This window comes from Conger conger, chromosome 16 (assembly GCF_963514075.1).
Source record: "Conger conger chromosome 16, fConCon1.1, whole genome shotgun sequence".
Taxonomy (NCBI): Eukaryota; Metazoa; Chordata; class Actinopteri; order Anguilliformes; family Congridae; genus Conger; species Conger conger.
In genome coordinates, this window is record NC_083775.1 from 2999165 (window position 1) to 3026664 (window position 27500).

The window sequence follows — 27500 nt, forward strand, 5'->3', positions numbered from 1 at the left end:
CTCAGCCCGTCGCCCGCCATCTGGGAAACGCGGGCCTCTCCTCTCCCGGCGACGGCGTGGCGGTTCTCCCGCGCGCGGGGGGGGGGCGTACGCCAAACGGGCCCTCGCCGAACTGCCTCCGTTAGCCAAGAACTACACCCCCCCCCCCACACACACACACACACACTCTTCCAGAAGCTTCCATACCATGCCATTGTCTCCCGTAACAAAAACGGCACGCAGGCGAACAGACGGCGGAGTGCTGGACCGCGTGCCGCGCGCTGGCTTCCTCCTGATTACGCTCTCGTGCTTCAGGAGCTGAGAGGCATTCTGTGAGGACAGTTTAATGAGCTTTTTCCCCCCCACCTCTCGTTCCCTCTGCGTTCACTCATCAGATGATAAATAGGCATGCCCCTTTTTGTCCCACGAGCGACGATGGCGTATGACTGTTGCATCGACTCCAGAAGAATATGGACCAAGTGTTTGCTAAGTCACTCACTGACAACCCATGAAGGCAATGGAATGGTGAAGGCTGGAATCCCAGTGGGAATGGTGAAGGCTGGAATCCCAGTGGGAATGGTGAAGGCTGGAATCCCAGTGGGAATGCTGTAGGCTGCAATCCCAGTGGGAATGCTGTAGGCTGCAATCCCAGTGGGAATGCTGAAGGCTGACATTTCCCCGTTACCTGTGTGGCTCTGTCGGGGAGGGGGAGCAGGGCTTAGAGGTGCTAACGGTCTCCTGCTTTCTACTGACACGTGTCAGTAGACTGAGTGCCTCTTACATCACCCACTGACTATCCACGGGCTCGTGAAAAGTATTTTGAAGCCTGTGAAGTCAAGTTTACCGGCGCGGCCATGTTTGGAGCCAGAGACTGTGCAGTAGGGAAGCTGATGTGGCTCCTCCACTAAGCTTGAGAGTGAGAGAGAGTGATGTAATCTGTCCCTGATTTGTCCACCAAATACTGCTGTATTGTCCTAATAACATGATGACTTCAAGGCACGTGGGGAGGCGTTGGAGGAAAAACTGATTGCGACTACATTGTCTTGTGGGAAAAAAATTTGTAACTATTTTTACTGCGATTGTACCATTGCCTTTACATTGAGAATTGGTCTCAGTAACCTATACTGAAGCCGACCACAGTGGCGCTAGAGAGCACCGTCTCTCAGCACGACCAGGAAATGAGCTTCAGAGAAGAAGCCCGGTTTTGGTTGCTTGGTCTGCAAGCAGAAAACATGAGTGTGAGTTTTTACTGTGGCTCAGGTTTTGTGTGGCTGTGATTTGGCTGGGGTGAATAACGTTGTTGCAACGCTGCAAGAACCCCCAAGTCACAGTCCAGAGCCTCTTCCTCATCATCGGTCTCTGGACTCAGCTCACGTTCTCTGGAGGTGTTTGGTTTAAGTCCTAACGCTCAGGGGAAACAAAACAAATTTGTTTATCCGAAGCATATCAGGTTTCTGTTCATTTGTTTTCCATTTTTTCCCCGCTGATTTACAATTGCGTGTGTTGTGTTAAGCTGTTTTGAAATGTTTTGAAATTGCCTTCGCTTAAGGTATGATATTTCTGAATTTGCATTCTCAAATATGTACTTTTTTTTGATGAGACAATGAATGGCGTGTTGAGAAGATTTAGGTTTAAAATGTGAGACGGAATTATCGCCCAAGCCTGCATCTGCTGAGACAAGCAGAAGTTTAGACAAGCGTCCTTTGTCATTAAAGATATGCATGTATGTTTACTAATGTAGCTAAAAATCACCTTGATTATGTAAAACCCCTCACCAATATGTAACAGGAAGAGGGCGGATGAGCTTTTAAAATGCTAATATATATATTTTTAATCATTGCAATCACTTAATCCCACAGAAAATCTTCATAATTTAAAGAAGCTTTATGCACACCTACACACCCAGTGGCTAACCCTATTAGCGCTATGTGGCCATTTTATAATATTAAACTGTTTCGGATTTTATACTTTTATATGCTGAATGTTGCTATTTCAGGGCTTCTTAGGACTCAGTTTGAACTGATATCTAGGACTTGATCATTTCTATGATATACCGTGTTATTATTACCGATTATTATTAATCGTAAAAATTTGATGAATATGAAGGCAGTATTTATTTCTTTTTCTTATTGAAAGCACTTACTTGGTAAATGGTGAACTTATTTATGCATTGTCTTTCTGAATAATTGCTTGGACATCACCCGATGAAAAGTTCTCGTTAAATGTAGTCCATTATGAATATAATTTTTGGGGGACATGCATGAAATTAACCTTGTGCCTTCTTTTCTAAGGAGAAATAATTCTATGCAAATGGGTCATTTTTGTAATTCCAGTAGTGTGACACACAGGGTACCGGGCAGGAGGGATAAGCTGTTGCCAGGGAAACTGGAATATTTCAGCCGTGTCATTCTCCCAGCATGCATTGCCATTTTGTAGTTCTTTAGGGTCACCCAGGCTACAGTTTGTAGTCCTAAAACCCAGAAGAGAGTTTGCATTTTTTTTTTTTTTATGTATGGGTTCCCTCTGCAGATTTCCCATGACTTTTTTTCCCCAGAGGGATTTTGATTTCTGCCAAATATAATGTCTTAAGTTTCATGTTTTTTGTTCTACGAGATAAGTTACATCCATTAATGTCGCAACCGTGAGTTTCGACGCGGTTAAGTTCTTTAAAAAGGTACGTTGCGAACAAGTTGAAACTGAAACGGTAGTGTCGCAGGTGGGCTGGTATGAAACTTGAGTGGTGGTGAAATAACCGTTGTTGTAGTTTCAGTGTAACATCTGGTTTGCAACTACTTACCCTTTAAAGCACAAAACAGCGTAACAAGATATGAATGGATGTAATTTAACTTGTAGAACGAAAAAACTTTAAACTCTCTCACAGGAACCACATGCCTTAGACAGTATATTCGACAGAAATCAAAAGGAGGACTTCAGGGAGGGTATTTTCTCACTGGGGTGTTATTTACCCCATGTTCTCAGGGCAAACATTTCCTTTTTCCACTTTGTTGTTCTGTGGGGTGTCTTTATGAAATGTAATTTCGTTTAATTTGTAATATTTATTTACTATTTATTTATGCTATGATTTTTTTTATATTTATCACCATCTCCCTCAAACTTCCTCGTGCCATGGGGGTCTTGCTGAAATTTCTAATTCCAGTCCAGTTTTCTGGGACGTGCATTATAATGCCAAGCACATTTAATAGAGCCGTCCGACCTCAGAGAGACCTCAGAAGACAGCATTGAGAGAAGGGTTTAAATAGCAGCCACAGCTAGTTTAATATTAGCATGTCTCAGTTCAGAACAGGGCTGTTCTCATACAGATCCCTACTGCCCACCGTTTCCAAATGCTATGTATATATTGCTAAAAATAGATTTTTATAAATATATAGATTATGTTTGATCTTAAGTGATGTGTTGTCTTATGTATTGTGTTAGTATTGTGTGATGGCATTGTGTCTATTTTTATGGTATCAGTTTTCACTGCTTTAAAGCACTTTATTTGTATAGCACTTTTCGAGCATACAGCACAGTACGGAGTTATTGTTGTGTTATTATTCATATTCCTGCACCCCGAGAGGAGGCAACTTTCTCTCTCTCTCTCTCTCTCTCTCTCTCTCTCTCTCTCTCTCTCCTTCTCCCAAATCCCCAGCCACACTGCGGCTCTGTCGCCCTGGAGATGTAAAATATTGATGAGGGGACTTGGGGGAGAACAGAGTAAACGCGAAGACAAACGCGAAACTCCGGCCCGTTTTGGAGCCGTGTTTTGACAGGAAGTCCGGATGAGGGACGAACGTTCCCGCTCCGTCCTTCCTGACTCACCGCTGTCTGTAAGCGGAGAGTTCGCCGCGCGGGAAAGTTAATACCCCCTCAGCTCCCGCTTCGGAAATGTCAAATAAACCTGCGATTATCCCTGACACGCCGCTGATCTGTTTCCATGGAGATCAGAACGGTGTCAGTCCGGACGGAATAATAAGACGTAATGAAATTTCATATGATACGAAACCCGATAATAAAAGGTGTCAGCTGTGTTTAAGCTCTCCCTCTCTGCGGTGAGACTGCTTTATGAAAAGGTAAACTGCGGGGTAGGGGGCGTTGGGCGCGATGCCAGGTGTGGTCAAACAGCCGGGCGATAATTGAATAAGAACACACACACACACACACACACACACATCTCTTCAGACTGTGAGGGCAAACATAGCAACAACACACAAAAAACACGGAGCTCTTGAGGAGCGCAGAAACACAAAACCCGTTTAGTTCCGCCAAACCGAGGCTCAGTTCGCCGGCCGGACTAGAGTGTCCCGTGCAGCGTATCGTTACGGACCTGGGCCTGCGAATGAGAGGTTGTTGGTTTGATGCCCAGGTCCGGCCGGCCCTGGAGCGCGGTACTTAACCTGAACTGCCTCAGTAAATATGCAGCCGTATAAATGGATTGGACATAAAAAAAGAGTGTAATTTGTGGGTTGCTCTGGAGTGCCTGTTAAACGCTTGAAGTGGGAGCCGCGCACGGTCTCTATCCCGGAGAGCAGAGCCGGCTGTGTGCTGTCTCCTGCTCCCGTCTGTGTCCGCCTGTGGGTTCACTCTCAAATCAAACAGCACGTAACATCTCATTTTTAACACACCTGATAGCTATTTGCTATTCAGCTGACGCTTTTATCACAGGCGACTTGCAGTTGATTAGCAGGGGAAAATTCCCCCCTGGAGCAATGCAGGGTTAAGGGCCTTGCTCAAGGGCCTTATCATGGCTGCACAGGGACACTACTCTGTCCTGGGGAGCTGGTGTGTATGTTTGTTCTAATACTCTGTCCTGGGGAGCTGGTGTGTATGCTGGTTCTAATACTCTGTCCTGGGGAGCTGGTGTGTATGCTGGTTCTAATACTCTGTCCTGGGGAGTTGGTGTGTATGCTGGTTCTAATACTCTGTCCTGGGGAGCTGGTGTGTATGCTGGTTCTAATACTCTGTCCTGGGGAGCTGGTGTGTGTGTTGGTTCTAATACTCTGTCCTGGGGAGCTGGTGTGTATGCTGGTTCTAATACTCTGTCCTGGGGAGCTGGTGTGTATGCTGGTTCTCATACTCTGTCCTGGGGGCTGGTGTGTATGCAGGTTCTAATACTCTGTCCTGGGAGCTGGTGTGTATGCTGGTTCTAATACTCTGTCCTGGGAGCTGGTGTGTATGCTGGTTCTAACACTCTGTCCTGGGGAGCTGGTGTGTATGCTGGTTCTAACACTCTGTCCTGGGGAGCTGGTGTGTATGCTGGTTCTAACACTCTGTCCTGGGGAGCTGGTGTGTATGCTGGTTCTAATACTCTGTCCTGGGGAGCTGGTGTGTATGCTGGTTCTAATATTCTGTCCTGGGAGCTGGTGTGTGTGTTGGTTCTCATACTCTGTCATGTTCCTATTCTTCATTGCAGTATAGTGCAGTGTGGATATGGGAATTTTATTCTTCATTGCCTGCATAGTTATTTCTGACTGAATGTGGCTTAAGAGGGTAAATATTCCCTCAAAACATGAAAAGTGTAATTAAGGAAAAATATAACAGCTTGTTAAAGTTCTGGGGGGGCAATTGTGGTTGGAACAAAAACCAGCACACACAGGGGTGCCCCAGGACTGGGACTGAAAAGTGCTGCTCTAAATGAACCACAGATAGTATCTACAAACAAGTCGGGCTTCTCTCACCTTCTCCCTCGAACTTCCTCGTACCATGGGGAGGGATTTGGCCAAATTCCTCATTACAGTCCAGTTATATGTGACATTATGATGCTAAGCACAGTGAATACAGCTTTTCAACCTCAGGCTGTAATCTGGAGAAGACAACATTGATCAGAGAACAGGGTTTAAATAGCAGCCACTGCTAGTTTAACATTAGTACATGTCTCAGTGCTGAGCAGAATTAATCTTTGACAAAGTGTGAAATATCATGGAATATGCTGTCTAAAAACCTTTTTAGGACTTGGATACGCACATTTCAAACTTGGATTTATTGGATTTATGAAACTGTACAGCACTTGGTTTGATGGTAGTAATTTTAAAGGCTTTAGAAATAAATGTGACTTGGCTTGACTTGTGGACAATGCGGAAGTTACTGAATTGAGAATATTTAGAGTGCTGTGTGTTTGGATCGCTGCTGCAGGGAAAATAACAGTTTTTCCCAGCAGAAATATCTTGGATGTGTGCAATGGGACTGTCTTGGATATGTGTGATGGGAATGACTTGGGTGTGTGATGGGAATGTATTGGACCTGTGTGATGGGAATATCTTGGAAGTGTGCAATGGGAATGTCTTGGATGTGTGCGATGGGAATGTATTGGACGTGTGTGATGGGAATATCTTGGATGCGTGTGATGGGAATGACTTGGATCTGTGCGATGGGAATGACTTGGACGTGTGCAATGCCGATGGGTTGATGCAGAGATGTACTGATTGGAGCAGGAAGTCAGTCTGCGGATTGAATTGGAGTGGAACTCGTCACCAACGCAAATAAATGCCACATTAAAAGCGATAACACAAGCGGTCGTCTGGACAAACGTGTGGCTATTCTGACGCACAGTAATATTGTTATGGTTTCAGCTCTAGGGAGAGTGCATGTATATGAATGTAATTAATTCTAACTGAGCAGAGTGATGACAGGTTGTTTAATTTATGTGGCTAATGTACTCATTTTTATGTGTGCGCGCTTTGATTCATCTGTCCTCCTCAGATGTTCGCATGGAGACACTTCTGGTAATATGTGCAATCCCCACGGCGGACTTGCCCCCGGCTTTTTATCGTGCTTTTTATTGTATTAACGGTAAAATACACTCGAGCACACTCACTCTGTACCGTGTGAAACAGTGAAGCCTGTTATATTCGTGAATGTCACATGACCGTTTTAACGGTGATGTGAGTCACTGGGCATGGCATCTTACTTCAGGGATTATCACATTGAAATTCAGGTGAGCTTTATTGGCATGGTAAGGGTTACATTGGCAAAGCATTGATCGATGTGCCAAGTATAACGGATAGACAATAATAACTGAACTACTATGAACAGAATAAATAAAATACAGAAGACAAAGTACAATTTGAAATGAAATCTGGAGGATAACGTGTTCAAAATGGCAGTGAACTATGATCATTTAGCTTCCTGGTGTCACTCTTCCTCACTGTCCCTCAGTTTGTGGTGAGTGGCAATAAACTGTGCTGCCAAATCCACTCCTTCCCTCCGCTCTCTCAAAAGGAACCGCAGTCTGTCTGACTCTCAGAGAAACTCAAATTGTGAGGCAGATTTCCTTTATTTTGAGGAAGTACTATCTCTGTAATATTTTGAGGAAGTACTGTCTCTGTAGTTTTTTGAAGGAAGTATTATCTCGGTTGCTGCCTTCATGATCGTCTCAGCAAAATTATTTATAAAGTTCTAGGTCCAACATTTGTTGTGAATTCCCTACTAAGGATGATTCTCAACAGCTGGGCTGATCATTGTTGTACAGTGGGACCCTCAAAAATTTTGTAATTCTCAGGATAGTTTCTTTAATGTTTCTGCATCGTCTTCCCCGGCTGTATTTAATATAAAATATATTTACTTGCCTATTCTTGATATTTTTGAGTTTTCCCAGAGAAAAGTTAACATTAATATTTGATGCGCGCGGTGTGCGGATGTCCGTGTGCATTCTCATAAAATATGTTTTTACATAAAAGCCTGCGTCGCCCCCGGGGGGGTCCCCTTCACGGGCTGTTTGTCAGTTTGTGCTTTGCGTCGGATCCACCGGGCGTAGAGAGCGTAGCGGGATGAATGAAGCTCTGCGTGGAGCCTCCCTAACCCCTGCCAGATCCCGGGATGTGACTCATAATTCTCTCAAAGACGACATTCATTCTCAATTAACCATAAAAAAAAAAAAAACAACAACAACAACAACACACAAGAGGGAAGGGCGGAGGAACAGCGTCTGACGGAGCTCGTCAATCTCCATCGGCCTCTCCGCCAGCCGTCAGTCAGCGTGTGAGCCGCTCCGGGCTCCGCCGCCCGCCCCGGCAGAGACGCCGCTAAGTGCTTTTTAATGGGGTCCTTCATTTCTCCCAATCCGCTCTTTTCCGTTTGTCTACTGCTCCGTGCCCTTGCTAAACTTTTCAGGAACAAAGAACCGAGCTGCCAGCTCTGGCGACTCGATTTCCTGTGTGAACTGAACGGGCCAGAGCTGCGCTCGGGAAGAAAGGGGTGAATATTTAAAAAAAACCACAAAAAAAACGATGGTGATTGGATCAAAGCCCGATCTGAGACAGATCGCCATTGGTTTGATGCTGCTAGGAAGGCTCTGATTGGACGGCTGAAGGGTCAGTCAGCCCTGGGGGGGCGGTGCTTCCCCATATCCCTGTCAGATATGATGTGTTGTCACTGTCTGGGTTAATGTCCTATTCTAACAGACCAGAGGCCAGTTCTCATTATTCTCATGGTGACATTCCCAAATGAAATATTCCTGTTCCTCCCGCTACCCCTAAATTAGACAGTGGGCCAGCTGCCAGAATCCTCATTTTAATGCACCGCTGAGAGAGGGGGGGGGGGGGGGGGGGGAGAGGGAGAGATACGGAGAGAGAGGGAGAGATATACGGAGAGTGAGAGAGATAGGAGAGAGAGAGGGAGAGAGAGAGGGAGAGATACGGAGAGAGAGAGATAGGAGAGAGAGGTAAGGGGAGGGAGAGATATGGAGAGAGAGGGAGAGGGAGAGAGAGAGGGAGAGATACGGAGAGAGGGAGAGATATACGGAGAGTGAGAGTGATAGGAGAGAGAGAAGGAGAGAGGGAGAGAGAGAGGGAGAGATACGGAGAGTGAGAGAGATAGGAGAGAGGGAGGGGGGAGGGAGAGAGAGGGAGTGATATACGGAGAGTGAGAGAAAGGGAGAGATACGGAGAGAGAGAGGGAGATATATACGGAGAGTGAGAGAGATAGGAGAGAGAGGGAGGGGGAGGGAGTGATATATGGAAAGGGAGAGAGAGAGAGGGAGGGGAGGCTGAGAGGAGAGAGGAAAAGAAACAGACAGAGGTAGGGGAGGAGGAAAGTAATGTTTATCTGAGGTGAACAGAATGTGCGTTGCATAATTCTCTAAAATAATTTATTCTTAAAACAAATGAGATTTCAGGGACTTGTCTTATGAGACAATATCTGGCATCAAGCAGGGAAATTAGTCTGTCTCCTTGAGCATTAATGAGCTATTTTATCTTGTAATTAACTGCTAACAATAAATAATGAATCACAACTATGTGACCAATTCAAATAAAGACCCTGTTTCCCTGTAGTAGTGTTTTGCACTTATTTGAAATAATGTAAGTAGATCTTTTAAGTATTGTTTCAATTCATCTAATTGAAAATGGACACCATGTTTTGATATGCGGTTGTCAAATTCAGAATGATTATAATAATGATGATTCTCATAATTTAGTCATATTCAAAACCTGCAGTGAAGCGGCAAGCGAGCTCATTTTCTTTCTAATAAATGCATAAATAAACAGAAATTAAATCTTTGAAGACCTTGCACATTTGCAAGTTTGAAGGACCGCATCTGAATCGTCACAAGAACACTTTAATGATCATTTCATTTTAGAAGTATCACCACTGACGGGTCCTGAAATTAATCATCTCAATAAACAATTTAGAGACTCTCACCAGTCATACTCTTCATGTGGTAATGTGTCATCTCATGAACAAATACTTTTATTCGAGCTGCCTATTTTCTTAGCTGCCACACTATCTTTGCACTTTGTATCTATTTATATTGCTGTATATTCACTTTGCGAATCAGGGACAGCAATGTTTCTGGAAGTTCTGCTTATAAAATGTAATTAACCTTTTGTCACACGCTGTGACACACCCCTGGGAGGCCAGAGAAACTGGACACAGGGTTTTCAGCAGTGTTTATTTATGCCACAGAGAGAGAGAGAGAGTGAGAGGGAGGGAGAGAGAGAGAGGGAGAAAGAGGGAGGATGAGAGAGGGAGAGAGAAAGAGGGAGAGGGAGAGAGAGAGCAAGAGAGGGAGGGAGAGAGAGAGGGGGAGAGGGAGGGAGAGAGGGAGAGGGAGAGAGGGGGAGAGGTAGAGAGAGAGGGAAAAAGAGGGGGAGAGAGAGGAAGAGAGAGAGGGAGAGAGAGAGGGAGAAAGAGGGAGGATGAGAGAGGGAGAGAGAAAGAGGGAGAGGGAGAAAGAGAGATCCACAAACCAAAAAATAAACAAGTCTTCCCCCTTCATCCTCACTGGATTCAGACTAAAATAATAAACACAAAATAACAAATGTAAAGAAAATAACCTGCGTAGCTCGCATAGCTTCTCAGCTGGCTTGGACCTCAGCTCTCTCTCTCCTGCACGCTCCAGGTCTCAGCCACCTACTGTGGAAAGAAGCCCACTTTGATTCCTGGACTGATTCAAAATGGCGTCCAGGCGTGCGCTAACGTAACCGGTCGGCGTGGTCCCCGGTTTGCCCCGCTTCCTTCCCGCAGACCGAGCCCGGCTGTCACACCTTTAATATAAATACTTTTTAATAAGAAAAGAAAACATTACTGCACACTGTAGAACACCGCTGCTGAAACGTTTCAGCTTCACATCATTCATACGCCCCTGTATTAAATCATCATTTCCGTTTTTCCCAGAGAGTACAGTCTGTGTTTTCTCTTCATTATATTTTTTGGGATTCAGCACCCAATTATCAGGCAAATCTGTGGAGTTAAGCACAGTTCTTTCTCCACAACACGGGTCACTCTGTTCCTCATTAAACGCTATAAAAACCCAGTTAACTGCGTGTTAGCCATCGATGAAAAACGTCTCCCTGCTCTGATGGCCTCCCAGGATATTCCCTGCTGCTGTTTTTACATTTTATAATGAGCCTCGCTTCGCCGTGGAAATCCTCTCCTGTAACATCTTTCCCGAACTCGCACAGCCCCCGTTTATGATTGGCTCATTCCACCAGGGGGAGGGGCAGGGGCAGCAGCCTAAAAAAAGAAAGAAAAAAAACCCCATTAAAACGCATTCGTCTAATAAATCATTCTGCGTTCATCTGAGAAATCATTTGAATATTTTGGCTGCTTTTTCACCCCTCGATGAAAATTCTGAATTTAAATGTACGTTTATACACATTTACTTAGTCATTTTTATGTTTGGGATGGGTGGAGGTTGGGGGGGGTGTGTGTGAGGGAGGGAGGTTTAGGCGTTCGGGAATCTCCGGATATACCTTCCAAATGTCGGTGGAGGGAGATTAGAAGGTGAATTGGTAATTGACTGGTGATTAGAAGGTTAATTGGTAATTGACTGGTGATTAGCAGGTGAATTGGTCATTGACTGGTGATTAGAAGGTGAATTATTAATTTACTGGTGATTGAAAGGTTGTTCATTTTAAATGAATTCAAAATTTCCATTAATTGAAAATTAGCTTTTTGTGTATCTGGGACAATGCATTGGACTTCTATTGCCGAAATCTATGTGTAAAAATTGTACGTTGTCCTTGACCATAACGTGAATAAAGAAAGCCAGGTCCCCGATGGGTCTGTGAACCAGTTACAGCTATTTAGCTGACACTGTTATAAAAAGTAACTTACAGTTGATTTGACTAAGCAGGGCACAATCCCCCCCTGGAGCAACATGGGGTTAGGGGCCTTGCTCAAGGGCCCAACAGCTGCACTGATCTTATCGTGGCTACACCGGGGCTTGAACCACCAACCTTCCGGGTCTCAGTCATGTACCTTAGCCACTAGGCTACAGGCTGCCCCGCATGGTGTTTGATGTTTGGATCCACAAAGGGGCTTGGGTTTGGCAGTTTGGGGCCATCTGGGGGAGGGGGGGGGGGGGTCTCAATTGGGAGCAACTACCCCCCTCCTCACCAGTCACCAGCCCCCGTGTGACACCTGGCCCATAACACGGCATAACTACAGAGCAATCATTCAGAGACCGGGGGTTAAGTGACACGTTCGCGCATCACGTTAGATACGGAAACAAACAGGAGCTGCAGTGTTGAAAGGATCTGTAGAAAACGATAGGTCTTTTAAAAATAGCTGATGTTAAGCCGAGTAGCTGCTGGAAGGAATGAAAGCCCATATGTTTCCGTGGGTCGTCTGCGCTTGGAGAGTCCTCGTTCACCATCTGCTTCTCCTGCTTTTATCTGGCGCCGAGTCCGTGGCAGAATTCTTCGCTTACTTCGTCTAACCTTATTGCACATTAAATCTCGGCCGGAGGCAGCTGAGAGATCTCGCCGTGTGTCACCCGTGGGACGACACACGCGTGTGTATGTTGTATGTGCGCGCCCCCCCCGTCCACTGCAGCCTCCGGGCGCCGGGGTCCGTAACTCCGCCGAAGCCGTGACCACGGTCACCGCCTGCTGATGACCAGGGCAGGCCTGTAGACTAGTGGCTAAGGTGTGTGACTGCCACCCGCAAGGTTTGGTGGTTCAAGCCCCAGCGTGGCCACGATAGGATTGCGCGAAAGGCCCTTAACCCTGCGTTGCTCCAGGGGGGATTGTGCCCTGCTTAGTCTAATCAACTGGTGGAAAAAAAAGATTTGATTCGGATAAATGTGTCAGTCAATAACTGTGATCTGATGTAATGATGTTCTGGTGATTGACAGATAAACATTTTTTTCTCCCCGCTGCTTGAGGTTCTTTTTAAAACCTCACGTGCTTGTTATTTTGGGATTCGGGGCCTGGTGTTTGCCCTTCTGTTCCTCTGTTAAAACATCTTTGTGACAGTCTCTGTAAAAAGCACTATACAAATACAATGCAATTGAGTTGAGAAATCTTGCAGTGACTGGACTGTTGGGCCCCGAAGCTCTGATTAATTCACAGCTATTTTAAACGGTGCACCCTGACTGCACACCGGATAGTCTCACGAAGTAGAGAAAATGTGACACATTTAATGTACATCCGCCCATTTATCGATTGATCAACCCGGCAATTTGTAAATCAGCTTTCTGTGGTAGCGTTCATTTATTTTGTAGGGGTATTTATGGATGTTATGTGTCCGTATTTATAAATAGCAGCATGTATATATACTGTATTACCTTATGTATTTCCATCATACATCAGTATATTTCTATTGTAAAGCAGTATTTACAGTTGGGTTATTGTATATCGCTTGACAGATGGCAGGGAATAAGTAAAAACAAACAGATCATCTTTTGGGCTAATGTGGTAAGGGATGGTAATGTACAGTGAATCCATACTCTCTGAGATAAGGCTGATGGGAAGGAAAAGGAGGTGATGTTTTGTCATTCGATGAGTCAGTGCTTCTCTCTGACAGCGTTTCTCCTCTCCCTCCCTTTCCCCCCGTCTGTTCGGAGACAGAAACACTCCCCGTGTTTGCTCAACACTTAGCGAAGCGCCTGAAGCGTTTATTCTGAGATTATGGCATCTATCTTCCGCCGCAGATAAAAGGCGCTCTCTCCCGCGCCGTCCGCGGGTTAGATGGATCTCTCAGACGAGCAGGTGTGCTTTTCAAACCGGCTTATCTCCATTAGTGCTCTAATGCCTTTGATGCGCGCGAGTGTGTCAGTACGCGCGTTCGGCTGCTATCCGCGTTTTTAAAAATAGACGCCGGACGCGCGATGCCGCAGAGCCGCCGCTCTCCTGCTTTTGCTTAACGACGGGCGGGCGGGCGAGCGAGCGAGTGAGCGAGCGTCCGTGCGACTTCGCTCCGTTTCTGAGAACTGCGTCTCCACTCGCGGTAAACACTGTAATCAAGCGGCGGTATTGGCTCGCGGTCTCCGGCCGCTCGCGCTGTTCCCCCTGAAGGGAACGTCGTCGGGAAATTCCACCGAGAGCCCGGCGATGCTCAGCCGATGACTCTTCATCACGGCCGTCGCGGTCCGCGGGCATCACCCGCTGCGCTGTCATTTCTTTCGTCGCACTTGAGAAAATATTGCTTTTTTGTTTTCACCGCCTCCCCCCCCTTGCAATCCAAACAATTTGCTGCAATAGTTCTATACTTCTGATAAAGTGCAGCCATAGTAACCGGACAGAAAAAACATATGAAGATTACGCCAGGATTCTTTAAGACTTCGGCTACTTGAGTCATCGTCTCAGTTCCTTAACCAGACCTCGAAGACGTGGCGCATTTCATGTAGACGTTTTTTTTACCCACCTCTTTTCCTCCAAAATTTGACATGAGAAAGTGTGCCTCTGGAGTTCTGCCAACCACAGCTGTGTGTAAGAGGCACTTTGGAAGCCAATCTTTCACACACTACAGCACACACCACTCTGTAGAGCAGGACAGCAAGCAAATGCTATCTTGTACTGAGGGCAGCTCCACTTCTGGGTACCTGACCCTGTGTAATTAAACCCAGGCTATTGGCTGTGGGAGCCAGCTTTGCACATTCCCAGCCTCTGTGTGCCAGTGGCAGAGTTCCTTTGAATATGCAACTACAGTGAATACGGACAGAACCTTTGCAGACTATTATTTTTGATAATAAATAAGTCACTATTTGTAATAAGTCCGTACGTATTACATATATTGGTAAGTTGAAATGTTGTCACGGGGCACGGGGCACGGGTTATAAAAAATCCTGGATAATTTATGACAAGTTTATTTAAATCCGTGTGAGTTTCGTTCCAAGAAATGAGAGAGAATTTAAAAAAAAAGGAAATCAAGTTTTATGTGATTGGACACTTTCCGCTCGAGTGCATTTCTGTTGACTCTTAATTAACATCAGAGAACATGAGGCTCTGAGCTAAACGGGCCTCTTGTTATCTGCACCCTCTGAAACAAAGACAAGCTGGTTCCTTCTAAACATTTTTCTTCAAAGCAACTAATTACCTCAACCAAACGGGAGACCGCAAGCCAGACAAAGGAGTGAAGTGAACAAAGGAGAGGAAATCAGAGGGAGGGAGAGAGGGAGAGAAAGAGAGAAAGAAAGAAAGAGAGAGAAAGAGGGAGAGAAAGAAAGAGAGAGAAAGAGAGGGAGAGAGAGAGAAGGAGAGCTCAGAAACATGGTTGACGTGCTAAAAGGAAGGCCTCTCGCTGGGAACCTTTTTCCGTCGCAGGCTGAGTGCCGATGTGGTAACGACGATGGAGTGGCCTTTGACCTTTGACTTTTGACCTTTGACCTATCGCACACCAGAGGGGCCCAAGGCCCTTTCCTTCCCTCGGTGACGCCCGGAAGGCAGGTCCAGCTCCAGCTCTGCCCACCACTGATTATGTGCACATACTTCTTCACTTAGCTTTTCTTTATCAAAAACATCTGTATCTATGTTACTGAGATAGCTAGTGTGCTAATCTGTCTCTATAAAGTTTTATAGTTCCAAAAGCTGCTGCCTTCCAGGCCTCACTGAGGGAAGGACAGTACCTCAGGCACCGGGGAGGCGGGGGGAGGGGGCTGTGTGGGGCTGAGTGTATCTGCGACCGCCGTTCTCACCTCCAGAGCAGTTCGCCCGCTCGCCAGGCGTTGGGCAACGCTGCCACATCCATCACATCCGCTGAGCTGTCACCTGGCCCACGGTCTCCGGGGAGGACGGGACGTTAGATACGGGTAGCTCGGTGACCCCCTGCACACTCGCTTCCTGTTCAGTGTCTGCAGGCATTAATCCAGGTGTGGCCCACGGGCCTCTGGGAGAGAGCTGGAGCGTTTAGCTCTGACGAGCTGGCGACGGCCTCGGTCTCAGCCCCGTCACATGACTCATTCTCCTCCTCAGGATGACCTAGCCCACGCCCAAAACCCTCAGACTGGGCTGTGAGGCAGCGATGCTCCTCAGTCTGTGCCACTGTGGTAGGACATTGTGCCATGTCATTTAAATGGAACTACAATATAATGTACTAATAAAAATAAAACGGTAGTTTATTGCACAAAGTAAAGTGTGTGTGTGTATGTGTGTGTGTGTGTGAATGTTTGTCAGAATGGCATGTTCTGAATGGCATGTATATTTCAGGAAATATACAAATTCAAATAAAATTAGTGGTTAAGAGAGTGTTTCACTGCAGATGCCCGTTGTGATATGGGCGGGCACTTGTGGGGTGCTGCAGGGGTCTGTTCTGGGACCGCTTCTCTTCTCCATTTACTGTTACCCCTGGGGCACATCATTTTTAGACACAGTGTCACCGTCCATTCTTATGCAGGCAACACAATTATATGCAGGCATCTCTCTTAACCAATGGTATTACAGTAATCAGATGAACACACTTCCTGACTGCCTCTTTGATCTGAAAGGGTGGATGTCACAAAATCCCCTACAATTGAATGATAATAAATCTGATTTTATTGGTTCGGATCCCGCCAGCGTTCAAATAACTAAGCTACTTGGTATGTCGTCACCCAGTTCTACGCAGTGCTGCAAAAACCTTGGTGTTTACTTTGACAACCATCTCAGCTTGGATTACCCTCAGGTGTATATCTAAAATTAGTTCATTTTTGTCTCAAAAGAACCTCAAGACTGTAATCCAAGTGTTTATCTCGCTGTGATTACGACTGTAATTGCCTTTATACCTGCCTTAGTACAACAGAATCTTTACAGGTTACAGCTTGTCCAAAATGCAGCTGCCAGACTTAGAAAATCAAAAAGGTGAGAACACTGGTGGGCAATAAAGAACTCGCCTTAATCAAAGGTTTCCTCGCGCTCAATCTGTAAAATGCATTTGAAGCCGTTTTGTGAAGTTATTTGTTAAAACTGCCGGTAAGAGGGAGAGACAATCAGCCGGAATATGCTCTCTGGTCTCTGCGGGTTCAGAAGGTCAGTTACAGGTTCAGGAGTGACTGTGCATCCAAATGTTTGGGCTCAATAGAGGTAGAGATTGTACTGTCGATGTTAAGAATATTCCCCCTCCCCCAGCACACACCATTTAGCCATGACCGTGTTTGCCGTGACTGTGTTTGCCATGACCGTGTTAGCCATGACCGTGTTAGCCATGACCGTGTTTGCCGTGACCGTGTTAGCCATGACCGTGTTAGCATGACCGTGTTAGCCGTGACCGTGTTAGCCGTGACCGTGTTAGCCATGACCGTGTTAGCCATGACCGTGTTTGCCGTGACCGTGTTTGCCATGACCGTGTTAGCCATGACCGTGTTAGCCATGACCGTGTTTGCCATGACCATGTTAGCCATGACCGTGTTTGCCGTGACCGTGTTAGCCATGACCGTGTTTGCCGTGACCGTGTTTGCCGTGACCGTGTTTGCCTTAACCGCACCCTCCTCACGTGGTTCGAGCGCATCAGCATCATGGTGATCCTGCTGAACTGCGTGACCCTGGGGATGTACCAGCCCTGCGAGAACATCGACTGCTCCTCCGACCGCTGCCAGGTCCTGCAGGTGAGCCTGTACTTCCTGCTCCTCACGAGCTGCTCCTCTGTTCTTCTCACACACGTACTGCGCTTTTACTCAAGGTTTTACTTTCGTTTCTGACTTCCCTGCATGGCCCTGTTTGTTCTTGAGACATGCCAGGTGTTTCACTTTGGCTTTAGACTCTTTATTGTTAACTCATTTTAACTTTTTTTATCTTAACCTCCTGAGACCCTGAGTCTTCAAACGAGGATGTAAAATTTTGGTTTCCCTGAGCTTAGCACAGTATTTATCTTAAGATAAGGGACATTTAATTACGCTTAAGTAACTGCAACATGTTTCTGTCATCCAAGACACTTTAAAAGAATGTAAGGTACTTAAGCTTTTTCTCCTGGGTTTCAGGAGGTTAATAATGAATCATGTTAGATCTAAATCTCGGTTAATAGTAATGAGAAAAACAGTGATGATCATTCTCTCTTTTTTATGGTGTTTTCACATGTCCATCCTTTAATGTATACAGTGATGTTATCATTCAGGCGAAGGCATTGCTTATAAACATCAACATGAACATCTGGGATGTATTCCCGTTCGGCTGCGAGCGCGTTTGTCATCCAGAATCGCCCGAATTTGTCAGATTTTAAATGACGCTTGGCTGAGAGACGGGCAGAAGAAGCACTGCCAACAAAACTCCACTTTGAGACGTCTGATCTGGCGTTGACATAACAATCAGCCGCGTCCCCAATCCCCAATCAGCAGGGCCGGTCGCTGGTGAAATGTCACGGGATGCATAATTCAGCCCGACTCTTCACCATGTGGGTCTCCTGGTGTGGGGATCAGGAAGAGACATCGCTTACTCACGACCCCCCCCCCCCCCCACTCACGACCCCCCCCCCCGCCACCACAATCCCCAACCGCTGTTTCACTGGGGTCACCGCGGTCGTCCCAGGTGTGCGAGAGGCGGTTAAATATAAGAGTTTAAAAACAGCGACGTGCGCCAGACAGGAGACTGAACGTACAGGGATGCGATACGGGTGTTAACGGAAGTCCGAGGGCGCACAGGAGTGCGCTGGTGTTGGTCTACGCTCCGCTCACCTCGACAATCTGCTCAGAGTTCCTGGCATATCTCTGTTGCTTAGTGACGTATCGTGATGTGTTGTGTTTTCGAGTGCTGTAGACCAGTAATCAGGCACTGAATGTACAGCTATATTGAGCGTACGCTAAAAAGTGTTGATTGTGTCTAAAGTGGTGGAGAGAGAGTGACAACTACATTATTAATTTCATGTTCTGTTGCGGTGAAATAGTTGCCTACATCGTGGATACACAGCTAAGACCTCACCTGAGACAAGCAAACAGACTAACTACTATTGTCACGAACAGCTTTTCTTTTAGGCAACGGTAGGAAAGCTAAATTCTGAATGTGTGCTTTGGATTGGATACCAATCAAAATGCGACATGTCACTAACGGTCCGTCCCTCTTCTGAACCCCTCCACAGCGCGTGTGTTTAGTGCAGACCTGGTTCAAATACGGAACCGTTTTGTATTCAAATCCTTTTCTGTGCTCGACTAATCTTACCCGGTGCAATTGAGCCAACCAAGAGGACCAGAAGGCAGTCTTTTACACTTTCTGAGAGTATTTCACACTGTAGCTTCAAGTACTCCAGCATAGAAAAGTATTTGAATATGTATGAGAATGAGTATTTGACCCAGGTCTGGTTTAGTGGCATAACCAGGCTGGTATAAAACAATCCCCTATTTGTGGGGGTTTTTCAAGACACAGAAGAAGGCTGGTACAGGGAAATGTTTTTAAAATGGGGTTTACATTGAATAAATGGGGGGAGGGGGGCATTAATAGCTCTTACAATTGAAAGTGATGTGCTGATCCCAGAATAGGGGAATTTAAAATGCAGACTTGGACAGCAGCAGATGCAGTAACTGCATTACTACGCATCCCCCCGTGCGGGCCGACTCTCTGCCTTTTGCGAAATGACATCATTCATCATTCGATCCGGTTATGTTTGTGACGAGGGGAGACAGATGGACTGGGAGATTGACGGATCGTGGAGTGCAGATTCGAGAAAAAAAAACGGGCACGGGAGATCATTTCCTGCGTCTCGCGAAACATAATTAAGTCCTCGCGCCTCTCTCTCTCTGGAGAGAAAACTATTTACATGAGAGAGGAAAAAAAAGATACGCAAAAGTCATTTTTCCCTTCGGACTAAATCGTACCTCCCAGCACTACGCATAAGCTCTCAGAGCGAATGCTGGGTGCCGAGGGGTTTTTAACGAGGCGGTCGAGAATACGCTCTCTGCCGCGCGATGCCGCGTTTTTCGTCGGCCGATCGCGGCGAACGGTTTGAATAAGCCGACGCTTTCGCAACACGCTTCTACCCACGGCTGGATTCTGAAGGGAGTTCAGGTCAGTGTAATGTAAGTGGATGCTGCCCTGCCTCTCCTCAGCCAGGCGCAGTCATACCCTGCCTGCTCTCTTGACATCGGCCGGCCCAACTACGGTCGAAAGTCAGCCGACCAGCTCCAAGGCCATGAGATCAGGTTGCTCGCTCTATTTCTTTCCCGAAGTGGTTTTGCACATGCCAGACTCGAGTTTGAGGAACATTGGACCGCGACTTTAACACAAGGGGGCTCAGTTTAAGGTCAGTTGTGTTATAAACCCAATCTCATGCCCGGGCTGACAGTGGGACAAGGCATACAAAAGGTCGTCACGTGTTAGGTCATCGACTGGCACCTCTCTTTAAGCAGAGGTGTAAGTCAGACCTGGGTTCATATAGTATTTGGATTAAAATACTTCTCTGCATTTGACTAAGCTTGCCTGGAGTATTGGAACAAATTAAATGATCCCAAAAAGTGTAAACCCCGCCCATCTGCTCCTCCCTGCAGGCTCAAATGCACCAGGCATGACCAATAGAGCACAGATAAAATATTTTAATCGAAGATTCAAGATTTTAACTTTATTGTCCATTCAGTTAAAAATGGAAATGTGCCCAGCTTTCCACACAATAAATCAATTCAATAACACACGCAATAAATGTAGATAATACGCAGTTTCGGGTTCAGTACCAGTTCCTGCATAGTGTCTAATGTCCGTCCGGTTTTGAGCTGAGTGAGAGACTATGTGAACCCAGGTCTGGTGTAAATGAAGGCTGGGGTCAGGGGTCAGGGGTCAGGGGTCAGGGTTAAGTAGAGCCCTGCATGTTGGGCCTGTGTGTGTGAGAGTCCTGTCCTCCAGGCCTGTGTGTGTGAGAGTCCTGTCCTCCAGGCATGTGTGTGTGAGAGTCCTGTCCTCCAGGCCTGTGTGTGTGAGAGTCCTGTCATCTGGGCGTGTGTGTGTGAGAGTCCTGTCCTCCAGACCTGTGTGTGTGAGAGTCCTGTCCTCCAGGCCTGTGTGTGTGAGAGTCCTGTCCTCCAGGCCTGTGTGTGTGAGAGTCCTGCCCTCCAGGCCTGCCTGCCTGGGCTGGGTTTATCCATCCGCCCGTGTGTTCCAGCGTGTCGCTGTGCTCCCTGTCTGCAGGCCTTCGATGCCTTCATCTACATCTTCTTCGCCCTGGAGATGGTGGTGAAGATGGTGGCCCTCGGGATCTTCGGCCAGCGCTGTTACCTGGGAGACACCTGGAACAGGCTGGACTTCTTCATCGTCATGGCAGGGTAAGACTCCACCCCCCACCTCCCTCGCCCAATCACCCGCCTTACAGTTTAACTGGAACGGGAGGAGCTACAGAGCAGGGAGGCAAACGTCATGTAAACGTTGCTATGGTGATTTGGTTGGTTAGTTTCATTATTTTGAAAAAGCGCTTGGTACTATAGAAGCATGAATAGGACTTGTTTTCTCATTCATTTAAAGTTACTTGTGCTGGTAAATACACAGAATGGGACAACAAAAGCGCATGTTGATTTCGTGTTGCTTCTCAAAAATATCATCCGGTTTGTCCCACGGTTTTTCGAATGACGGTAAAAGCTGGGACAGCTGTGTGGCATTAAACGCTGGCAAAGGCAGGGCTTTCCGTCGCTGAAATGCGTCACATATCCGCTGTGCCGTCGGCTGCACACCGCTGACAGGTGAACACAGCCCCAGGGGAGGGTGCAGAGAGTCGTGCTGTCGCCTCACAGCAGGAAGGTCCAGGGTTCGAGTCCTGACCTGGGGCCACGCTGCAGGGAGTGTGTTCTCCCCGCGTCCATGTGGGTGTTCTCTAAGTACTCCGGTTTCCTCCCACAGCGCCGAAGGCGTGCAGGTCAGGTTAATTGACGAGTCTAAATTGCCCCTAGGTATGAGTGTGTGTGGATTCTGTCTGTGTGCCCTGCGATGGATTGGCAGGGTCTGCTCAGGGTCTTTGTCAGATTTTGCCCAATGCATGCTGGGATGGGCTCCACCACTCCCCACGCGACCCTGGCCAGGAATAGGTGGGTGGGATAATGGATGGGTGTAAGAGCAGGCCAGCTGTGACCCGTGTAGGCTGAGTATTACTGAGTTTACTGTAGAACTGGTGACCCGTTCAGGCTGAATGTACCTGAGCTTACTGTAGAACTGGTGACCCGTTCAGACTGAGTGTCTCTGAGTTTACTGTAGAACTGGTGACCCATTCAGGCTGAGTATTACTGAGTTTACTGTAGAACTGGTGACCCGTTCAGGCTGAGTGTACCTGAGCTTACTGTAGAACTGGTGACCCGTTCAGGCTGAGTATTACTGAGTTTACTGTAGAACTGGTGACCCGTTCAGGCTGAATGTACCTGAGCTTACTGTAGAACTGGTGACCCGTTCAGGCTGAGTATTACTGAGCTTACTGTAGAACTGGTGACCCGTTCAGGCCGAGTATTACTGAGTTTACTGTAGAACTGGTGACCCGTTCAGGCTGAGTGTACCTGAGCTTACTGTAGAACTGGTGACCCATTCAGGCTGAGTATTACTGAGTTTACTGTAGAACTGGTGACCCGTTCAGGCTGAGTATTACTGAGTTTACTGTAGAACTGGTGACCCGTTCAGGCTGAGTGTCTCTGAGTTTACTGTAGAACTGGTGACCCGTTCAGGCTGAGTATTACTGAGTTTACTGTAGAACTGGTGACCCGTTCAGGCTGAGTGTACCTGAGCTTACTGTAGAACTGGTGACCCGTTCAGGCTGAGTATTACTGAGTTTACTGTAGAACTGGTGACCCGTTCAGGCTGAATGTACCTGAGCTTACTGTAGAACTGGTGACCCGTTCAGGCCGAGTATTACTGAGTTTACTGTAGAACTGGTGACCCGTTCAGGCTGAGTGTACCTGAGCTTACTGTAGAACTGGTGACCCATTCAGGCTGAGTATTACTGAGTTTACTGTAGAACTGGTGACCCGTTCAGGCTGAGTATTACTGAGTTTACTGTAGAACTGGTGACCCGTTCAGGCTGAATGTACCTGAGCTTACTGTAGAACTGGTGACCCGTTCAGGCTGAGTGTCTCTGAGCTTACTGTAGAACTGGTGACCCGTTCAGGCTGAGTATTACTGAGTTTACTGTAGAACTGGTGACCCGTTCAGGCTGAGTGTCTCTGAGCTTACTGTAGAACTGGTGACCCGCTCAGGCCTGCAGGGAGAGAAAGGAATCAAACGAGCTGTCAATCACCAGATGGGTCATCATGTCTAATTGCCACCAGGGAAGGTCACAGGGCGCCATTGGCCAGAGCGATGTGAGGCTTCCCATTGGCCAGAGCGACGCAAGGCTTCCCATTGGCTAGAGTTACGCAAAGCTTCCTTCCTCTGGAACAAAGCAACACTTTCCACATTTTATGCTGAGCTTAAGAGCTGTTCGCTGGATTGTTTTTTTTTATTTCTGAGGTTAAATACTTAATATGGACACAGCATTTTATTTATGTAAAAAATGTATAGGGGCTTCTCAATGAGTTGCTGAAGGGTGTGTGGGTAATGACTATGAGTGGTTTTGCAGAAGGTTCCGGCTTTGATATAATTTAAAATAATCATCATGATCATAACATAACATCAATGCTGACCTTTTCCTACCCCTAAAGTGTACCTACTGCTTCGTTAGCCTACAAGCTAAATTACATTACATTACTGGCATTTGGCAGACACTCTTATCCAGAGCGACGTACAGTTGATTAGACTAAGCAGGAGACAATCCTCCCCTGGAGCAATGCAGGGTTAAGGGCCTTGCTCAAGGGCCCAATGGCTGTGCGGATTTTATTGTGGCTACACCGGGATTAGAACCACCGACCTTGCGGGTCCTAGTCACTTACCTTAACCACTACACTACAGGCCGCCCCCATAAATAGTATATAGTGCCGTATGAAGCCTGGTCTTGAAAACCCCCCCAGAGTTTCTGCCTCCACTACACGTCCTGGCAAGCTATTCCACACAGTGACCACTCTGTTCCTGATGTCTGTACAGAATGTACCCTTTGCTAATTTCCATATTCATAATCTTCATCATCATCACCATTGATTGCATTTACAGTGAGTGACTGGAGTGCGTTGCTCAGCAGTATTGAGTGAGATCTCGCTCGCACACCTCCTGCAGCAGCCCCCCCCCCCCCCCTGGAGAGGGGCGGGGGGGTGTTCTCCCCGGATCGGCCCCTCCGGAACACCGAACGCCCTGGGAACGGTCGGCGGAGAGAGCGTGCTCCGCGGGGAAACTCGATTAGCGCGTCGGAAAAGCCGCAGATTTCACGGGTCAGCGAGGAGCCCTCCCCTGGATCAGGCTGTGCTCTAAACTGCGGCCCCTCTGTGGCCCCTCTGCGGCCCTTGTGACCCTGCCGGGCCCCTGAAGCTGTCCTCAGCTCAGAGCCTTCCTTACGTATGCATCGGAGAGGGTGCCTCGTACAGCTCACCCATAACCCCCATCACCAGCGGCCTGTCCATCCGTATTTCACACATGGAGACGCGCTGTCCGCAGGACTGATGCAGTCCCCACAGCACAGACACGCTCCCCACAGTACAGACACGCTCCCCACAGTACAGACACGCTCCCCACAGCACAGACACGCTCCCCACAGTACAGACACGCTCCCCACAGTACAGACACGCTCCCTACAGCACAGACACGCTCCCCACAGTACAGACACGCTCCCTACAGCACAGACACGCTCCCCACAGTACAGACACGCTCCCCACAGTACAGACACGCTCCCCACAGTACAGACATGGTCCCCACAGTACAGACACACTCCCTACAGCACAGACACACTCCCCACAGTACACACACGGTCCCCACAGCACAGACATGGTCCCCACAGTACAGACACGCTCCCCACAGTACAGACACGCTCCCCACAGTACAGACACGCTCCCCAGAGCACAGACACGCTCCCCACAGTACAGACACGCTCCCCACAGTACAGACACGCTCCCCACTGCACAGACACGCTCCCCACTGCACAGACACGCTCCCCACAGTACAGACACGCTCCCCACAGTACAGACACGCTCCCCAGAGCACAGACACGCTCCCCACAGTACAGACACGCTCCCCACAGTACAGACACGCTCCCCACTGCACAGACACGCTCCCCACTGCACAGACACGCTCCCCACAGCACAGACACGCTCCCCACAGTACAGACACGGTCCCCGTGGCGACAGGATTCAGCCTCTACAGACATGGGAGGTCTCCGCTGCAGCGACTCAGCGTTGCAGAGACACAAACCTTTATTCAGCATCACTACTTCATGACCTCACATCTCCTCATTTCTCATATAAAACTCATTCCTTTAAAGATGGAGTCCTCCAAGTGTGTTCACTTGCTCTTTTAACTCTGAGGACGGCGTCTGAGACGCTGAAACATCAGTCGCTGCATTAAAGCATGTTGATTGCAGTGGAACAGAATTGTCAGACCTTTGATCTGCAGTCAATACACGCCTGCGGGTACACGCTGACGGAAAGACCTGTTTCCCGGGAAGTGAGTTAAAAAAATATATTTTTTTTGGAATATCTACTTTTAAGACGATATGCGCACGGTTATGACGAATTGGCGATTGATAAAATTTAGGAAAAAGGTGCATTTTGGTTTCAACTTGTCCTTAAATGAAAGAGGGGAGCAATGCAGGATGGATGGAGAAAGTTTAAGAAGAAAGAGGACTCTAACGTCTGTGGCGAAAGTGTGAAATATCGGGCCGTGTCAGCGCAAATTCGGCCGACGGTGCTTTTGAGTCCGATGGAGCGCAGGCAGGCCGCGTCGCGCGGTCAGGAGCTCAGGTCGTTTTGTTTTGAACGGCGGGACCGCGGGGCCCGTGAGAGCCAGCCGTGCTACGGCCCGGCCGTATTCTGCTCGTTACCCGCAGCCGGGAGCTGGCCGCGTCCGGCTGTTACCGGGGCCTCCGAATGGGCCTCTGGCGCTCTCAGTGTGCAGCGATGTGCTCCACGCAGAGTCCAAACGACCTGGAGCCAGACCACCGAGCGCTCCACGCAGAGTCCAAATGACCTGGAGCCGGACCACCCAGCGCTCCACGCAGAGTCCAAACGACCTGGAGCCCGACCACCCAGTGCTCCATGCAGAGTCCAAACGACCTGGAGCCCGACCACCGAGCGCTCCACGCAGAGTCCAAACGACCTGGAGCCCGACCACCCAGTGCTCCACGCAGAGTCCAAACGACCTGGAGCCAGACCACCCAGCGCTCCACGCAGAGTCCAATCGACCTGGAGCCGGACCACCGAGCGCTCCACGCAGAGTCCGAATGACCTGGAGCCCGACCACCCAGCGCTCCACGCAGAGTCCGAATGACCTGGAGCCGGACCACCCAGCGCTCCACGCAGAGTCCAAACGACCTGGAGCCGGACCACCCAGCGCTCCACGCAGAGTCCAAACGACCTGGAGCCGGACCACCGAGTGCCCCACGCAGAGTCCGAATGACCTGGAGCCAGACCACCCAGCGCTCCACGCAGAGTCCAAATGACCTGGAGCCAGACCACAGAGCGCTCCACGCAGAGTCCAAACGACCTGGAGCCAGACCACCCAGCGGGACCAAACCGCCTTCTCGAGTGCCACTGGGCGGGCTGGATCACCGCCCCGACAGGCACTTCTGTGAGATGGAGGCAGACCGTCAGCATTAGCCCCGTTCGCTTTTTACTTTAAAATAAACACCACTGCTCTTCCCTCTTTCTTCTCCCGGACACGCAGTGTTTGCAGCTTTTCAGGGATTTCTGAACTTCCTAGACTGTGTTGTTTGTGGCAGAAAAAAAGGCAATCACATTTAATTATAAGTTGAGAGAGAGAGAGAGAGAGGAGAGAGAGAGAGGGGCTGAGGAATGTGGAACTGGGTAAAAGGCTGATAATTACGCAAATCCACTAATAGAAGTCAGGGAGTGAGGGAGGAATAATCGCAGGAAAAACACGTTTATCTTAATACGCTTTTCTGAGCCGCTCTATAGTCTGCAATGTGGCTTTTTATGTGGCTAAGTATGTGTGTGTGTGTGTGTGTGTGTGTGTGTGTGTGCGTGTGTGTGTGTGTGCGTGTGCGTGTGTGAGTCTGTTTATTTGTGTGTGTGCATGTGTGCGTGCGTGCATGCCTGCATTTGTCTGTATGAAAGTGTGTGTGTGTGTGTGAGTCTGTTTATTTGTGTGTGTGAGTGAGTGCATGCATGCATGTGTGTGTGTGCTCACACACATGTGTGTGTGTGTGTGTGTGTGTGTGAGAGTGAGTGTGTGTGTGTGTGTGTGTGTGTGAGAGTGTGTGTGAGTGTGTGTGTGTGAGAGAGAGTGTGTGTGTGTGTGTATGAGTGTGTGTGAGAGTGTGTGTGTGTGTGTGTGTGCTCGCACGTGTGTGTGTGTATCTGCATGCTGTGTATAAGTGTGGGGAGAGAAAGGCTGCCAGCTGAGAGTTCTATTTCCAGCGATCATTAAATTAGCAATTAAAATAATTTGGGCTGCTGGTGGGTGAACATGAAGCTGATAGAACTGGCATCTGAAATGAAAGCCAACAGTCGCCCTTCAGATCAGTGTGTCTTCCCCAGCCAGAACGGTAACGTTACACTCCAGTCTGTCAATCTCATCCCCTACCCCGCTATTACACACACAGGGAGTGAGACACAACTTTCTGCAGCTCTCTCTCTGTCTCTCTCTCTCACTCTCTCTCTGCCTCTCTCTCTCTGTCTCTCTCTCTCGCTCTCTGTTTTTCTTTCTCTTTCTCTCTGCCTCTCTGTTTCTCTCTCTCTTGCTCTCTCTCTCTATCTCTTGCTGTTTCTCTTTCTTTCTCTCTCTGTTTCTCTTTCTCTCTCTCTCTTTGTCTACTTTTGGTAAGGGGGGAAGTTTGAACGTCTTGAGGAAACGTGATTTAGGTTTTGCAGGGTGAAAAATCCAGTTTTTCATTTCCGTATAAAATGT

At 47.9% G+C, this 27500-nt stretch overlaps 1 protein-coding gene across 1 annotated transcript in view; it reads left to right on the plus strand.

The window, feature by feature from the left end:
• The window catches only part of LOC133114952 (voltage-dependent T-type calcium channel subunit alpha-1I-like), a 189060-nt gene that overhangs the window by 42801 nt on the left and 118759 nt on the right, over window positions 1-27500 (plus strand). Inside the window, 2 exon segments of the mRNA XM_061224646.1 lie at window positions 17104-17215; window positions 20712-20845. Coding sequence (XP_061080630.1) covers window positions 17104-17215; window positions 20712-20845 — 246 coding nt within the window.